The sequence below is a fragment of the Diaporthe citri genome (assembly GCF_014595645.1).
Source record: "Diaporthe citri strain NFHF-8-4 chromosome Unknown scaffold_7, whole genome shotgun sequence".
Classification (NCBI taxonomy): domain Eukaryota; kingdom Fungi; phylum Ascomycota; class Sordariomycetes; order Diaporthales; family Diaporthaceae; genus Diaporthe; species Diaporthe citri.
Genome location: NW_025064852.1, coordinates 978,313 through 995,300, shown reverse-complemented (window position 1 = coordinate 995,300; position 16,988 = coordinate 978,313). Strand labels below are relative to the sequence as shown.

At 51.9% G+C, this 16,988-nt stretch overlaps 8 protein-coding genes across 8 annotated transcripts; 3 read left to right on the top strand and 5 right to left on the bottom strand.

The window, feature by feature from the left end:
- Window positions 1-417: 417 nt before the first annotated feature.
- INS49_013505 (uncharacterized protein) lies at window positions 418-2,425 on the bottom strand (the record flags this gene model as incomplete). Its single annotated transcript, XM_043174204.1, has 2 exons — window positions 418-619; window positions 696-2,425. 2 exons carry the CDS (start codon window positions 2,423-2,425, stop codon window positions 418-420), a joined length of 1,932 nt encoding a protein of 643 aa, XP_043021149.1.
- A 1,093-nt stretch (window positions 2,426-3,518) lies between these two features.
- On the top strand, window positions 3,519-4,254 carry INS49_013504 (uncharacterized protein; the record flags this gene model as incomplete). Its single annotated transcript, XM_043174203.1, has 2 exons — window positions 3,519-3,734; window positions 3,790-4,254. 2 exons carry the CDS (start codon window positions 3,519-3,521, stop codon window positions 4,252-4,254), a joined length of 681 nt encoding a protein of 226 aa, XP_043021148.1.
- A 297-nt stretch (window positions 4,255-4,551) lies between these two features.
- Window positions 4,552-5,354, top strand: INS49_013503 (uncharacterized protein; the record flags this gene model as incomplete). Its single annotated transcript, XM_043174202.1, has 2 exons — window positions 4,552-4,682; window positions 4,781-5,354. The coding sequence occupies 2 exons, from the start codon at window positions 4,552-4,554 to the stop codon at window positions 5,352-5,354; spliced, it is 705 nt and encodes a 234-aa protein (XP_043021147.1).
- Window positions 5,355-5,528: 174 nt separating this feature from the next.
- Window positions 5,529-6,560, bottom strand: INS49_013502 (uncharacterized protein; the record flags this gene model as incomplete). The annotated part of the gene is made up of 1 exon (XM_043174201.1): window positions 5,529-6,560. One exon carries the CDS (start codon window positions 6,558-6,560, stop codon window positions 5,529-5,531), a length of 1,032 nt encoding a protein of 343 aa, XP_043021146.1.
- Window positions 6,561-7,489: 929 nt separating this feature from the next.
- On the bottom strand, window positions 7,490-8,176 carry INS49_013501 (uncharacterized protein; the record flags this gene model as incomplete). The annotated part of the gene is made up of 1 exon (XM_043174200.1): window positions 7,490-8,176. The coding sequence occupies one exon, from the start codon at window positions 8,174-8,176 to the stop codon at window positions 7,490-7,492; it is 687 nt and encodes a 228-aa protein (XP_043021145.1).
- A 2,368-nt stretch (window positions 8,177-10,544) lies between these two features.
- Window positions 10,545-11,299, bottom strand: INS49_013500 (uncharacterized protein; the record flags this gene model as incomplete). Its single annotated transcript, XM_043174199.1, has 2 exons — window positions 10,545-10,909; window positions 10,978-11,299. 2 exons carry the CDS (start codon window positions 11,297-11,299, stop codon window positions 10,545-10,547), a joined length of 687 nt encoding a protein of 228 aa, XP_043021144.1.
- Window positions 11,300-11,551: 252 nt separating this feature from the next.
- On the top strand, window positions 11,552-11,847 carry INS49_013499 (uncharacterized protein; the record flags this gene model as incomplete). Its single annotated transcript, XM_043174198.1, has 2 exons — window positions 11,552-11,556; window positions 11,628-11,847. The coding sequence occupies 2 exons, from the start codon at window positions 11,552-11,554 to the stop codon at window positions 11,845-11,847; spliced, it is 225 nt and encodes a 74-aa protein (XP_043021143.1).
- Window positions 11,848-13,819: 1,972 nt separating this feature from the next.
- INS49_013498 (uncharacterized protein) lies at window positions 13,820-16,334 on the bottom strand (the record flags this gene model as incomplete). The annotated part of the gene is made up of 4 exons (XM_043174197.1): window positions 13,820-14,767; window positions 14,821-15,051; window positions 15,120-15,158; window positions 16,005-16,334. The coding sequence occupies 4 exons, from the start codon at window positions 16,332-16,334 to the stop codon at window positions 13,820-13,822; spliced, it is 1,548 nt and encodes a 515-aa protein (XP_043021142.1).
- Window positions 16,335-16,988: the final 654 nt, after the last annotated feature.

Genomic DNA, 16,988 nt, shown 5'->3' with positions numbered 1-16,988 from the left:
CTACTCGGCATGCCGGCTGCCGTTCGCGACAACGAGGCATTCGACGCACAGGCACTGCTTGTACACTCAGAATTCCCTCCCCAAGTGCGTGACGTGAGTGAGTATTCGTCCACTCGCATGACCTAGAGACAACGAAAGCTAATTTAACAACACGTGGAACTTTACTGCTAGACCGACCGGCCACAGTGACCAGACATCATGACTTATAGATGCAGTGAAAGCAAATTAAGCTACGAGTTGAATAATGTATTTAAATGTGGCTCAGATGAGTCCATAGAGGTATCAATACGTTATATAAAACGCTGCCAAACCCATCCTTCTACACCATAGGACCAGGTTCATGTTCTAGTCTCCTTGTCTAAATCGCCCAGTCCATCCATTAAAATTAAATAATTTAGGCAGAAGTATCCAGCTTCCCTACGCTCGTCCGTACCCATACTCGCACCCGGAATCTGATGTGCCCTTAGGAGAACCTTGTTGGATCCCCATCCAGAACTTTGGCTTACTAGCCGTCGAACCGCCCACGTACGTCCTTTGGAGCGGATCCATTTCGACAAACGTGTGCTCGGTGCCATCGAATTTCTGCGCCTCATGCGTACTGTCTTTGTCTTCGACACCGCTGTTATAAGACCTTGGTTAATACGCGCAACTCACTCAGATCGGAAGGATACGTGGTGGCAGAGGGAGAAACTCACAACTTCAGGTAGAAAAGGAACTTGAAAAGAGTCGGCACCCACACCATGACAGCAATGAGCTGCCCAAAGGACCAGGATCCCCATGAGTTTGTGGCTCCCCAAGAATTTGAGCCGCCGGTCATAGCGTGTGTGATGGCGAGAATATCGGCGAGATACATGGCCGAGCTGGCAAGAAGTGCACACTCTAACAGGAACCAGATCGTCTTCGTAAATATCCGCAAGTGGCACTTCCTGAACCAATGGAAGACTTGAGCCTGTGTCGGGTTCATGGCTTCCTCCATCATGTGCGAAGGATGCCATCGCCGTAAACTTGGAACATGGTATACCAAGAAGTCGATGCTTAAGAGCGAGGTTGCGAGGTAGATCACAGGGATGCCCGCGTTGAATCGGGTGTTGAGGTCGTTGTCGACATTGCAGTACACCATGGGATTCGGATTTCCCCCACATGTGTCCACAGCCTTTTCCCTCTTGAATGTGTCGAATAGGTCCTCATAATTAGCGATGAGCTTATCTCTCCTCGCGTGCACGATGATGGCGAAGATGACGGTGACCCAGACCAGGATGAAGGTGTACCAAGTAAACGACAGCCGCCTGTGTTTTTGTTTGCTTTTTCTGAGCTTGTACCTGTCGCCGCGTTGGATCATACTCTGTACAAGCAGCAGGGGTATCATGCTGTTTACTGCCAGCATCTGTACGAGCTCACTGTCCATTATAGCCGCTCCAAAGCTGTTGACAGAGTTGATATCTGATGAAGCCGAGGCTTTCGGTCGAAAGGTTGACAAGGTGGCGATTTGAATAGCAGCAATGAAAAAGATCTGGACTTCCTGGAAATCTCTGAGGATTGCGAAAGTCGCCTGGTAGAGATGCCATTGAGACAGGCGTCCCTGCATTTCTGAAGCTTTTAGCCAGGCTTGCTTAATGAAACTGGATTGCTTCTCTCTCGGTCCATCCGTAAGAAATGGGTCTAGTCGATTACTCTCCAGATTCTCTTTCTTCAGTTGGCAAAACAGCGGCGAGAATACAATCCAGGCCCATTTGGTGAGTATGTTGAAGAGTACCCAAAAGCAGATGGATGCGCAGATTTGTAGGAGATAGGAAATCATGACTCCGGGTCCGGCGATATCAGCGTTGATCTCGACGCCGTAGGAGCAAAACCGGCTCATCCCTTCTTGTATCGTATAGAGGTTGTCGGTGGTGACACGGATGTTCTCCAAGACCATAGTTTCCTCATCGCAATGAGAGATATTCGACATGGTGCAAGAGGATGAGATACAGCTGACGAAGTCGGAGATGACCTTCTCCCCATCCCAAGCTGACAAATTCCCGTATCGAAGCTCTTCTTGCGCGTTGTACTGCTCTGACGAGTTGAATGTGAGACTCCCATTTTGGACCAGCATTGCCGCTATTCCCAGTGAATAACAAGTCCTCATATTCCATGGCAACATCGATGTCGTCGAATCGGAACAGATGGCCTCACAGTCGCCTTGGATACCATCCAAAAAGTCCGATGCTGTGAGCGCACAGTTGTCCAGCCAGACCGAGGTTTGTGAATCGCCATATAAGCTATAGGCTGGAGTGCTGTCGATAACCCGCCATGCTGCGTATTCAAAAAACGATACTCCGGAGGACAGGTGCTTTATTGTGGCAATCGTATCCGAGTTCCCATAGTCGACGCCGGAATAACCAATCAGCAGCTCGGGTATTGTAGATTCGGAGCGCGACTCGGCCATCGTCAGGTGGTTGAACCCGGCGAGTTGATGATGCAGTCGTCTATGAAAGGGAACTTCCCAAGCGTGAGTGCGATGCCTGAGCAAGTCATCCATCAGAACTGAGGAAGTCATGAGAATCAGCGGTTAGACGCGAATATGTTGCAAATGTCGTTCTGCCGATTACCATTGCAACCCTACCCGGCCCCCGTGGATCCTACATGCAGGTCGACCAACTGATTTGCCCGGGGCTGATATCCAGGCTCCAAATGACTGGCTATTCGGAATTGGGGGTTGTGAGGAGGAGTGTTGCTAGTGCTGACCTTCGGCGCCAAGCTTTTGTTGGGCGTCCCTGCCCTGAACCTGGAGCCTGCCTAGGTGGGCTTCAGCGTGTGACAAAAGTGCGGCTGAAATTTGCCGGCTCCTTCGAAGGATGCCCAAGCGAGGATCTTTGCAGCTGGATCAGCTCCTGCGTGTGGCCATTCAGCCATTACTATGTACAACACACCTGTTTCGCCCCTAGAGAAATGGCCCCTGTTATGCCTGAAGGGGCTAAGAATAACATGCAGATTGGTTGGGGGATCTCAGGTGCCTCGGCACGAAAAGACAAAATCATTGGCCATCGCACATTGCTCTTGGAATTCGCGTTCTGGCCCCCTCGATAACAGCGTACCAGTCACGGCAGCGAGCATGAAACAGGCTTATTATGCTTGTCCTCAATCTCTTTCTCTCTTTGTAATACTGGTCTTAATCGCCTCCAGTGCTGCCGCCTTTTCGAGAGGCAAAAGCTCTTAGCCGGCGTAACCGGAACTCACCCGGACGAGAAATTGAGAATAGACCTTTGAAGACTGGAGCGAAAATATTGCGCAAGAGATCAGACCGGCGTAGTTGGACCGAAATGTCTTTACGACGAGCGATTTCCCAGCCCCTAAAAATTTTTACAAATTCCAAGTTGTGCACGTATCCCATAATCATCAGCCATTGATGGCAAGAAGCAACTATAATCTCAGTAACCCATCTTGGACTACCATGAACTTTCTACAGCACCGAGTGCCCTACCTTGGACGATTTGATGACGCTTGCTAAATCGCAGGAGACTGCCGGCCTCGTGGTCACCATGCCTTACAAGAACACCATCATGGCTCGCCTCGATCGCCTAGACGAGCTGGCTACAACAATCGGGGCATGCAACAACGTGTACCACGGTCCGTCAGATCTCTCTAAGCTCGTGGGGACGAACACAGACTGGTTGGGGATCAAGGGATGTCTCCTCGAGAAGGGCGACCAAGACACACGCCCAAAGCTAGGCGACAGCGGCAAGCCGGCCCTACTCGTCGGCGCCGGCGGTGCGAGCCAGGCCGCCGTATACTTACCCCTTGAGCACGCAGCTTTTTTCCACGACCATCTACGTCCTGAACCGCGACGAAAAGGAGGTGGAGGACTTGATCAAGGATACAGCACGCATCGAGCCACGGCCGACCATCATACATGTCAAATCTCTGGGGCAGGCTTCCAGCCTCGATACTCGATACTACGTCGTGGGCACCGATCCCGACTTCCCGCCCGCCACAGAGACCGAAAAGACGGGGGCGGCAGTCCTGGAGCATTTTCTGAGCCGTTCTCCCAAGGGAGTCCTACTCGACATGTGCTTCAAGCCGAGACGCACGCGGATGATCAAGCCGGCGGGGCAGCTCGGGTGGCCGACGGTGGAGGGGACGCACGTCATTGGGTACCAGATGGAGAAACAGTGGCGGCTCTGGGCGGGTGAGGAGCGAGCCGCGAAGCTAGACAGCGAGGGCGCCTGGAAAGTGTTGCTCCGGGCTGCCGAAGAGAGCCCCGGGATAAACTTCTGAGGACGATGATAGCGTCCGCGCGTCCCGCGGGAGGTGGTTGGGCTGGCGGGATCGGGAGAGACCTTAACCGGTGCTGGGCATCTCGGCCCCCGCTCGGGGTCTCGTTGCGGGACGCATAGGCGGCCGCCGGCAGCACCGGCTCCAGAATGTTACACAGTGAATACACAAACACGCCGGTTCAAGTTTCAGAATCACAAATACACTAGGGATTTTTGAATATCAGAACAGTCTGTATTTTGCCTCTTATTAACATTGTTTTCGAGCCTTCGGTCCGAACCCAGCAGCGCTGCTCACAACATGCCCGACTTGCACAGTCTCCCGGATGGCTGGTTGCCAGGAAGCGATATCTTGCGCAACAATGGTCCAGACAACCTTGTGATAGAGCGACTCAACTTGCGAGAACTCGCAGAAGGCCGGCCGTGTTACAGGTGTGTGAGGACGTTTTCCACACGGAGCCGTGTCAGCCCGAGTTTAATTGTGCGGGTTGGCGATGCCCACGCTGACGCTGACAACCAACTCGTGGCAGGGACGCGTGCGAATGGGAGAACTTTGCGTCCATTTTTCACGAGGACGCCTACGTATACACTACGTGGTCCGGGCGAGTCAAGTACACCGACTTCATCGAGGGGTCGAAAGCTGGCATGGACAACGGAGCATTCATCATGCACCGCTGCCATGGCGTCACCAGCGACATCACCCCGGACGCAAGGCGCGCAGTCACCAAGATGAAGGCGACCATAACACAGAGGTTCGTCATAGACGGGTGCGAGGTGGACGCGGAAGCAGACTGCCGCTTCATCTTCTTCTTTGAGAAGGAGGATGGCCGGTGGGGCGCCCGGTTCGTCCGTCACTGGTACGAGAAGGACAAATTGATACCCGTGAACCCTGCCAAGGTGCCGGTGCTCGATGGAGAGAAACTCAGATCGTACCCCGATGGGTACAAGGTACTGGCATATTGTCAAGAAGCCACCATGGGGGTGTCGGTCCTGAAGGATATGCCTGGTCATCGGCGTCATGCGGGTACAGCGTCTGGTGACAAGCACGATCTTCTCTACCGTCAGGCACGTGCCTGGCTGGAAGGAGGTGAGATAGAAATCTAGGCCTTTGGGCGTGGTCCGTCTTGTTACGGGAGAGATTGCATCAGAGTGAACTGGTCGATCGGTACGAGAGCTACTGGGAGCGTCGCCGATTATTCGTGAAGACAGAAATATTGGCATTTGTGAGACCGTCCAGATAAGCTAGCTGAAACGCGCAAGCCTAGTACCACCATTGTTCTACCTAGATTCCAGTTGCAAGCGTTCCTTCAGCTTTTGCCACGATCGGATTCCCCTCTGCGAGTGCTGCTTAGGGACCTCGATCCTCTCCTCACCCATGGTGCGCGAGAAGAGCTCCAAGGACACGAATCCCTTGTACCCCATGTCGTCAATGAGCGCCCTGGCAACGGCCTCGACAGGAAGGTACGCCCCACGCTCCTCCTCCTCGTAAATGAAGGCGCGGGCGTTCCGCGACCAGCTCATGCGCGCCGGCTGCACGTCCACGTGCCAAGGGTGGCCCTCGACGAGCGGTGAGTCCAGCCTCTCCGCGTCCACCACCTGGATGAAGAATACCTTCGCCAAGTCCACCTCCCGCACCATAGCCTCAAGCGACGCCCGCAGGTCAGCGTCCGCGTTCGGCGTCTTTCCGTCCGGCGACGCCGGGTCGGCCCAGACCCTGCCGGCGATGTTGAAGGTGTCGAGGCAGAGCCCGAAGTTGGGGCGGTCGACCATTTTGACGATTTGCCAGGCCTTTTCCCACGTGTCGACGTGCGTGCTCCAGCAGAGATTCTCGTACGCGAACCTCACCGGGGGCTCTTCTTTGAGGCCCAGGTCTGCCAGTTGCCTGAGGTCGTCCGCGATCACGTTGAAGTCGCCGGTGAGCTTTTCAGCAGGCGAGAAGTTGGCTGGGACCTGGATCATGGTTGTCCTGAGCTCCCTGGCGATCTTAAACCACACATGAATCTTCTCGATCAGTCGGTCATGCTCAGCTCGATCAAGGAGGCCGTCGAAGAACAGAAACGGCTGGAGGGAGATGACCTCAAGCCCGGCTGAATGACAGGTCTGGTGGATCCCGGCTGCAGTTTCGATCAGCTGCTCTGGGCTAGGGGTCTCAGTCTTGAACAATCGCTTCGCGTCATATTCGAGGTCCTCGTAGAATATTTCCACTCCCTTGAAGCCATCTGCAGCAGCTTGGTTCAGTTTGTGGTGCAGGTCATGATGCCATGCACGGCCCAACGAGGCAGATAGAATGGCGGGTTGGTAGGTAGCCATTGATTCTGGCAGTGACTTGACGATGTTGCCGAGGTCTCGAAATAGGATTGCTAACCCCGCCAATTGCTAACTTCACCGACCCAAGCGATCTGAGGAAGAGTCATATAGCTTCTCTAGAGCTGGGATGATATTACCTCTCGGGTAAGCCATTATCCAGCGCAGAACGCCCAAGACACACCAACTCGCCAATCATGAATGACGTTACGCAGCTTTTGCGGGGCGGCAACACCTTTCACAAACAATGACATGCTTTGTGCTCTAGTCATACGACGTCCATCGGAGGTGATACTCATCTACTTGACGACTTTGGATCTTCCAATTGTGTAATTTGGTCATACCAAGCGGATCTATGTCAACCGAAGGGCGCGTCTCCGGGAAACCCGTCGGGATATCACTTTTCCCCCTCACCATTCCTTCTTGCATCGTGTCTGCTTTTAATGCATGCGCCACTCAGTTCTTCGATTTAAAGTCTGATGGCTTTGAGGTTGCCATAAGAATTCATGAGCAGGCACCAAAATGTGGCCAGCTCGCGCAGTTCGCCTGATCCAGATTTCGAATTTACCAGTCCGTGAAAAGACTTTGAAATTCCAGAGGATCCATGTCGATGTCCCCCAACATCCCTAAATTCCCCACAAACTCCTGTGATAGAGCCGGCCTACTGATTGTCCTGGTCAGCAAGCAAATCAGGGGTTGAAAAACAACCTCTTATCGCGTGTGGAAGGAAAGGGAATCATGAGCACGCACCTGTCGTCATTATACAGAGACACAAGGCTGCTGAACAAATCGTTGGATCCCGTCATCTGGAATTGGGTCACTAGATGCGACCAAGAATCACCCGTATATCTTGCATCGTTTGGAGGAGCTCGATGGGAGGAAGTCAATCTGTCCTCAGTAAGTTCACAATGCACTTCTGGTATTATGAGGATAACCTACCCTTCAGGCTGGAGCGAGCCGGAAGCCCTCCGAGCTCTGGTGATCATGTTCACAGCCGAGATGGGTTCAGCCTGGTTTCGAGTAGTTGCTTCAACCGGGTCACGAGGGACCAAGTTGATGTTACACCAGGTCTCATTGTATGCCGCCCTTATTTCCCGCACGGACTTCATGGAATCAAGTGCTTCACGCGAAAGAGGCGACGTGGCGTTGCTGTTCCTGCTCTCGATGATGTGCAGACATACATCGGAAGCGGGCGAGAGTGTGACGGCGCCTTGTTGCCTCACTCCTTCGGCCACGCGGGCAGGGATCCGGTGTACATCAGGGGTAATAGTGCTGGGACATGAAAGGCTCTTGTACCCGGCATCTGTGCCTGTGGAGACCAGATGTGGAAGGCAGGCAAGAGTGGCCAGCATAAGATTAAGGGCTTGTGGGGATGCGTCGCGTGCTTCAGACTCAGCAACAAGGTTGTCAAGACGATTTTGCGATTGCAAGCGATGGAATATATCGAGATGTTCTTGTGTAGTTCTCTTGTCGGTGCCATTAGTGTGACACTGAAGTTTGTCGTTTAGCATGGTGAATGTTTGTACCAGGAGTTTGAAAGTGCTCAACATTTTTGCAGGTTGGTGGGATGGCCGGGTGAATTCCCAGCTGAAGCGGACGATGATAGACCCGTCGGATTCCATGGCTCCCACTCTTCGATACCATCAGCGTCGAGAAAACCCACGGCGTGAACGTCAGAGGTCCGCATATATGGCCGTCTGTGCAGCCGAGCCGACAGCAAAGTCTCAAGGACAAGCAACTGAGTACAACCCGTTTGCTTCGGTCGTCCAGAGGCGGCGATTTTGTAACTCCCGATTTTAAAAGACCAAGCTCAACAGCGTGGTACACAGCCTTGCCGACGAAGGACCACGCCAGCCCCAAGTTTCCTTGGGCGTAATGCAGAAGCGTGAAGACCAGCATGGCTTGAATATAGCCAACGTCTCTTCGACTCCCGTAGGTTGTTGTCAGTTGTGACGCTTGTGCGAAGAGGCTGGCGAAATGCTCCTGTAGGTCTTGCCGGGAGCTGTGCTTTCCGATGGTACTACACTGTGTATATCTAGCATAGGCCAGCATTGACAAAAGACAGGCCTGATCTCCCACTGGTAGCTGGTTGACATTATTGCTGTTAGACTCGGAAGAGACAGTATATGCCGCCCGGAAAGCGTCGTTCCTCAAGACAATGGGTATCCAACAGTTGGTATTTGCGAAATAGATATCTAGAAGTTGAGACCAATCTTGTAGCAGATTAGATAAGCCTCCGGGTGGAAATCCACTCGATAGGTTATCGATGGTGGCTGTCTTCTGGGTCGAGACTCCATCGTCTCCTTGAGCAGGAGACCCAACGACATCTGAATTGCTGCCGTGGTCAAGCAACACAGCCAGGCTGTCTGGTGGTGAAGCCGCACAAAGTCTCGCTCTTGTGGCCGCCTCTTCCTTGATAGTGTTGTCGGGTGCAGGGAATGCATTGCAGGCATTTCGGCTATTCTTTTCTCCAAAGGCTATTATAATAGCTTCGGCTTCCTTTCGTTGCTTTAGATTCATTCTGATCAGAACAATCAACTCCCCTCTATTATTTTTAAAGCTATAATTTGCAAATTCTGTGACTATTTGCTTTGCCCCTAAGCACTATGGCCCTCTTTTATTCCTCCTCGCGTTAGAGTGCCCTTAAACGTACTGCTGAGGCTTCTAGCAGAACTCTGCTCCACTGTATTTGTGGTGCTCGTTTTCAATAGATAAAGATTTCTTCAGGGCTTCATCGAGTCTGTCGTGCAGATCACGCGCGGTGAGCTCCTCATCTTCCCCGGACTCGACCGTTGAAAGGATTCTGTCCAGCTCCTTCCATGATGGGCTATTCCGCCAGGCATCTACCAACACGTTGACAGTCGATGTAGTATCTTCTTCCCGGTCACCGGGGGAAGCTATGGCGGACTCGCCTTTCAATATGGATACGACAGAGTGCTGGCATCCCTCTATTGAGTGGAAGATCAGCCCAAGGAGTATCTCGAGACCTCTCAGGTAGCCTGTTGCAAGCCCGCGTTTCTTGGGCCTTGGTGCGTAGTGGCAATCGCGGCCTTGGGACTTGTAGGACCCACAGACTGGCTGGTTTCCATCACAGAATAACCCAATTGTGAGCGTATATATCCCCTACTTTGGCACCATTCAGATCTCACGCGAAGGAATAAATAAAGAAAACCCAAACCCCGGACCAGCCTTTATACCAACCAGCGGCCCCGCAAATTCGCCACAGAGAGTTTCGCTACCAGATGCTCCAATATACTCGCAAAATGACGCAGTAATGAGTGCTGAGGACGGAATTTCTGTCGCCGCTGGCTATAATCTCAGTAATACACACCTCGGGGCGCTTGCCACCCCTGACACGGATGTGCCAGATTCATATGATTCGCAACTCTTTCAACAAGAGCAGTACCCTGGGCTGGTTGAAGGCGGAGAAGATTGGGCATTTCAAGCTGTTGACGCTTTCTTCTTCGAAAGTCTCACGGGAAGCAGTAGCAACGAGGGTGGAAAGTCCACGGCTTGGCCTACAATGGTAGACATCGCCGATAGTAGCTAGTATTCCAACATCTTAATTGGGTAAATACTCCCGGGTATGCTATAAAAACAACCCCAAGTAAACTATCTTTTAAATTAAGATGTAGTAAAGATAAAGGTAATTTTACTATCGTGAAAAGAAACAAGTCTCGATTTTCCCATTACTGTATGTAGATAAGGCGTAGGATGGTCGTTATAAATAGACGGCGATCGGCACAACAGTGCGCCATGTCCTGCAACATACAATTTTGAAGTTAAATCCGAGCAAGGCTTTACATAACTCCATAGGAGACTTTAAGTTCATGTAATTTCATCCATATTCTTCAGTTCCTGCTCAAGTAAGTGAATAAGTAGTATTCCTATCACTTACAACAGCTTGTCAGGAATTCTCGGCTCCATGAGCGTAACATTCCCTATGATGATGTTTATGAGGTGAAATAAAGTCCCAGCATTAGAATATGGTTATAACCGTGCAAGTACCCGGTCCCCGGAATCGCTCATTGGCTCTGGGAGTTGGCCGTTTATGACCTCTTGCAGGAGGCACCTAACATCACCTGCACAACCAAAGGCCAGACTCCAGCCGGCGCCCCCATGACCATAAGAATGCACGACTCGACTTATTTTCCCGTCAGGTGTCCGCCGAAGCTCGCGCTCGACGCGGACGTTTCTACCGCGAAAGGGCCGTAGTCCCTGGGCGAGTGGGTACTCCTTGTCGAGACGCGCGTTCTTCAAATCAGGCAAAAATGCTTCGCAACGCGCCCTCATTCGCTTGATATCTGGGTGGTCAATGGTAAGATCCAAGTCTTTCTGACTTGGCTGGACGATCCCTAATTTAGACTTTCAGCTGTTGAATCAGGATTGAGAGTCAGGAGTAGGAGACTGGCAAGCGACATACCTCCCAAGTAGAGAATGCTGTCATTCCGCGGAACGATGAAGACCATCTCTTTATCTGAAGCGGCATCTGCTGAGATAGCAAGGGCTCCCTCGACCTTTGGGAAGTCCTTTCCATCGTTGATCACACGGATCATGGCGCCGCGGAGCGGGTAACAGCTTGCATCGTTAGCCACCTTGGCGCTTCCAAGCCCAGTACAGTTGACGATGGCATCCGCACCAAAACGGGCACGCAGTGAGTCCTCGATCAAGAGCATGTCGTCCTGGATCTCCTCAGTCACAAATATTGCACCTTTCGCCGCCACGAGCTGCATTAGCCACTCCATAGCGACGTCGGTATCAATTTGAGGAGACAGAATCTCGTACGCGTCCACATGCCATGCCGTGGATTGACGCGATGTTGTTGTGCAAGGGCTGAGCTTCGGCAGAATACCTTTACGCCAGACACACTGAGTTCTTTCATCTTTTGCATTTCAGTCGGACTCTCGTCAAGCGAGCGGGGAAAGAAAAACCCCGCTGGCCTCATTACCACCCCAGACTCCTTTTCGCCCACAATAGGGTCTGCGAGCTGCTCCCAAATGTGGTACGATGTCATAGCCCATCGCTTGGAATGATGTAGAGAGATTTTGTCGATATGCTGACCGCATACTGCAGGTGGGTACTCCCAGAGAGCTCCAGCGATCTGGCTAGTCAGGCGTTGAGCTTTGGTCCAAGAGGCCCATTCTTTGGCTATTATCGTAACATGATGACCAGCATCAAGCAGCGTCCAAGCGGTGGTAAGGCCTATGACGCCAGCTCCAATGACCAGAAAATTGTGGGAGGTCTCGTCTGGATCGGCCAGCCGGGAGCGAGTGGGGCTGATGTCGTGATATAGACGAAGTGTTGTTGAATTCATGATGATCTAGGAAAATTCCACTCGGGGTCGTGATGTTGGGAAATGACTGAGCAACAACGCTGGGGATTAATTGAACATCAAGGCTGTTCAACCTGAAATTAATTCAACCGAGTACCTTCGCTTTATATTCTTTCAGAAATCGTGTTCAAGGTGATTCTACGTGCTGTATCATCTGCCGAACGAGCTCCGCGGAAGGATGCATGTGTGGATCTGCATATCTGCCCATAAATCCAGCACTGAGGAGGCACAGCGGTTAGCACCACCCTATATTCTGGTCCTCATATACGCTGATTCCTGTAACCCAGGACTGGTGAGTGGGTCCATGGATATCAACGGAGCTTAGAGCCAAATCCTACTGTCGTAAAGACCGAGATGATGCCATTACTTTGCATCCGACTAGAAACTTGTAGATGAGAGTGTGTTGATAGAGAGTACTCTCTGTTGGCCCGAAACAGCCACCAGTGTCCCTCGCCGTTTTCATTTAATATTTTCATCAATTTGTATATCTCTTGCAACCATTGTTAACTTTCATCGTCTTCTAAAACAACTGTGTCAGGTACAAACTCATCATGCATGAAAACGCTGCCTATTGCGATGGGGACAACTTAGGAGATCGTGGAACATACGATAGCATTTACTAAATTCGATACTTTTCGCTTCAATACATGGGAATACAATTACATGACAGTATTTGAAGACAAGTTGGACGATTTGTAACCCGAAGGAAGAAAATGCCAAGAAAAGAGGGTGGAAATCGGAAGGCATTAGAGTTTCTTGGACTGGAAACAGGTATGTCCCCTTCGTCCACTCCTCATTTGCGCATTTTCGTTCACCACACTACTTGACATGGTGTGGACATCCGTAGGATGTTGGATCCTACGTTATGTATTACGTGATTTCTTACATGTATCAGCTGTTCTTCACTGGTTCCAGTTCGGCAGTTTTCTTAGTGCGCGGCGTTGATGCTTACGATGATCATGTCACTAGTTTGCGCAGAAACCAACAGGTGAACAGCCTTGAGACAGCCCGTGAAAGCATTGGCCCGAACCCATGGCTTATAAGATACTTGGTATTGCAGCTGTCACAGTCGAGTCATAAGCCCACTTTATCGAATTCAGACCAATCATCTTTGTCAACGCCCACTTGAATCCCCACCATGCCGCCAACTCCTGGCTCTGCGAGAGACTTTGCGAGGTACGCAATCAAGCTTACCTGCTCATCCAACTTCGAATATGCTGTCAATGGTGCCAAAGAAAACCTCATGGAACACGAACGGTTTCATCTATACGCGTATGGGCAAAACGACTAATGGCGTCTTTTAAACCCGCATTGCGATGCTGGACGGCGGAGTTGGAGCGGTTGCAAGAGCGTCTGGTCTCGCAGCATAATACATGCCCCTAAGACAGTGCTGCGAACCGGGACATAGAACTATGTCAACGTCGTGACTGTATGAGGACCCTCACAACTAATCCAAGAACCACGGTCCCAACATGGAAGTTCAAAACGAACGAAGCCGCACTATTTAAACATGAAGCATATATTATATCCAAAAACTTAACTCAACATTGATGTCAAACTCGTGGAAGGCAAGGATGCCGAACTGATTTACCCATACAGTTAACCAGAACACATATATATTGAGACCATTCTGAACCCAAAGCATAACATCCAATATCAATGCATTGACACGTCCTGATTGGGTAGAAAGAAAGACTTTTGGTCCCTCTTTTCGAGTTTCTTACCTATCGTCTTCCTCATCTAAGCGTCTTCCGAAAACTTCGTGTTGTCCTCCAGCTCGTCGATAGAGCCCGCTAACAGCATATATTTGCCCAGTAACACCGTATGTGGTCCTTTTCACTCTCATTCCCAAGGCCCAAGTCTGCCTGAGATCAACATTGCCCCTGGAGGTCAAGTGCAAACATCATCTCAGATCTCCCTACAGCGTGGTCGATCAGTCCCGCCACACAAGCAAGCCCTTTGCATAAAGCCCCGCCACAACCCCGACGCGTCGCTCCCTGTCCCTTACAACTGAAGCGCTCGTTGGATACTCCCACCCGGCATATATATGCCTCACCCCACCTTCTGGCGTCCACTCGCTTGCCCACGACGCGGCACCTGTGCCTTCGCACACGGCTTGTGCCTCCTGGCCCTGTGCTTCTAGCACCTCCGCGCGGTGGCAGATGCGCCGCGAGCGCGTGAATTTGTTCAAGCTCGGGAGATGCGGGTGCCCCGCGACGAGCAGAGCGCCGTCGCCTTTCGACACAGAGAGGTTGTCCGGCAGGAAGGGCAGCCAGAAGCTGTCGGCCAGCTCCAGGCTTGGGTGCTGCGCGGCGTCTGCTGCCGGGGAGACGGTATACAGGTTGACGGTGCGCTTGCTCGTGGCCGCGACGGCGAGGGTGGTCTCGTTGAGCAGCACGATGCCGTTGGGGTAGGCCTGCCGGGCGACCACCGCGGCGTCGACGGTGCCGTCCTCCAGGATGTTGACGTGCACGACGGTCGCGATCGGCAGCGCGGCGTACGTCTCGACGGCCGAGAGGAGGGGGTGCTCGCGGGCGGTGAAGTGGTGCTGGTTCGTGACGTAGAACTCGGACCCGCTGACTGCGGCGATGGAGTTCGGGATGCTGATCAGTGGGTGGACGATGGAGCGGACGTGTGTGGCTGTTAGACTTTCGAGGTCCAGATGGAACTGCTCGATTCGAGACCCCTGGCGCCCATGATTTGTCACGAAGAGCGTGGAGCTGGGCTCGTGGTATTCGAAGCCTATCGTGCGGAGCTCGGAGTCGAACCCGACGACCTTGATACGCGCGAGGCTCTCCTCTTCAGGAAGGGACGAGTTCCCGTAGTCCCAAGCATAGAGCGCAGCATTAGGGTCGGGTTCGGCGCTATCAACAAAGTCACCCTGCCGCTGGTCAGACTCGCGTGGAGAGGAAGTCGGTTGCCCTGGGTATTTACCATGACCGTGTTCCAGGTCTCTCGGCCCGGGTCACATGCAAGCAGTGCTATGCCCCCGTTCTCAACGAGAACAGCATCTTCGCAGTTCCGGATCTGGTCTGCGAACTTGACCTCGTAGGATGTGAAGTTTGCATGTCTGGGCATCCGTTCCGGTGCATTAGAGTAAGCCAGGGAGAGCACACGAACTCGTCCAGCCAGCAAGGCGGCGAGAGGAGCAAGGAGAACGACGAGCTGGGAAACAGGTTAGCCGTCGGATCTCAAGAACGAGACAGATTGCAGGTTGAGCTTCGACGCCTTACGATGCTGGTCCTTATATTGACACCCATCATGTACGTGCTCTGGTGTTTGAAGTCAGTAAAATCGAACAGAAATGAAAGACACACGAGCACGTGCTGAGCTCGACGACGCGTTGAGGTTAGATGTTGCTGGAGCCCGGAGCAATCCAAGGTCCGCAGCGGCGTTTCCGCAGAGCCATGAATTAAACTTTGAAGATCCCACAGCGGCCCGCCAACAGCGTGAGCTAAACTACCCGTGAAGTGGGGCAACTACCTGGGCACTCCAGGCTGGCCTGTGGCATTCATGCGAGCTTACTGTTAGGTTATTCCACAAAAAGCGACCAGCGTCTTCATATTTATATGCTACACTGTTTGGACTTAGCATTGCTGCGACCAGCGCATCGGCAGAGTACAAGTACTGCAGCCGGAATAACAAACTTAAGGTCAAGTCCTTAAGTATACTCACATCACTGTGCCATTTCAGTTAAATTCAGCCACAGGACAGAACCACATTTGTCGTGTAGCGCGTGCACAGCTTGGCGTCCATCCGTGTATCTATGTGGCTCGGAAAACTCATATATAGGCTGCGCTCATGGACGCACAAATTTTTTGCCCCTGTGAATACGATTGCATTTGAACCAGGTGAAATCTGGAAATAGCCTCCTTCCACGCACACCAACCCATGTCGATCTTACTTCCTCTTGTCCTGCAGTTGACGAGTGCACTTGTCTCTGGGTGCCTGTTTGAAGCTAAAAGTTTGAGCTGTATCTTATCCGCCCGTCGTCTTCTTTCCTAATGCCTGATGCCGCATGAGAACATTTTAAATGACAATCAAGCTCTTCAGGATGATCCTTGAGCCAAGTAGTGCCCTGCTGTTCCCAGTGGATATTACTTTTCTGAATTACCAACAGCTTTTGCCAGCCTTGGATGCGGCCAAGCGTAGAAGATACCGATCCTGGTCTTGTCTTTACCTGAGCCCGGTAGCTTCCACGACCAGATTCGAGAGTAGGGCTCCCAGATACGGGCTTGCTGCTCCGTGTCGAAAACGATGATGATCCCACGATCGTTGGTATCTATTTGATAAACCGCGGAGGGCAAAATGATGGAGAATTCACGCTTGTGCGACGTGGCAGTTTCCTCAGAGAAGACGGCCTTATTGTCGGCGTCCTTCACACCTCTGAAGTGTGTTTTCAGACGTTCGGTGAAGTCCTTACTTGGAAGGCGAATGGTCAATCGCATGTGTGTTTGTTGATGAGGGCTGCCGTAAAACTTCCCATTCCGTTGGGAAATACTAAATCCAAGAGTATAAGTCGCCGCTTTTGGGACAATGGCTGCCATGTTCCTGTGAATTGGAAATAGTATTTGCGGGACGATAAGTACGAAAGTGAGAAGAATAGGTGATAAGCAAATACAGTACGCTGTGTAACACCATGTGTTTCATAATATGATATCAGTGTGAGACCAGCGATGGCTTTATAGGTCCTAACTCACCTTCTTGCAGCCAGCAGAGTGGTTCTGGTTGGTGAATTAGTCACATAGGTTCTCTTCCCCGTTGCGCAAGCCCCACTATCGATGCATCTGTAGAGCTCCAATCGGGCAGTGGGAGGTGGCCCATTGTTTGACCGGTCAGCCAGTCGAGCGGCGCATCTTACGAGCATGTCTTGGCTGTATGTCCGCTGACGCCCATAGTTTCTTATCGTCGATGAGCGACATATTATCTCGCGTGCTCAATGGTCAGTCTCATCTTGCAGCTGCTTGTTGTCAACCTCTGATTTGAATCAATTTTGCAAGTGTTGTTGCACAGCATTTCATGTACAGATATCTACTTGAGATAGCACAAGTTGGGACTGCACGTCATCTCCATCGCCGCCCTGAAAGTCCCGTTCGCCAGGC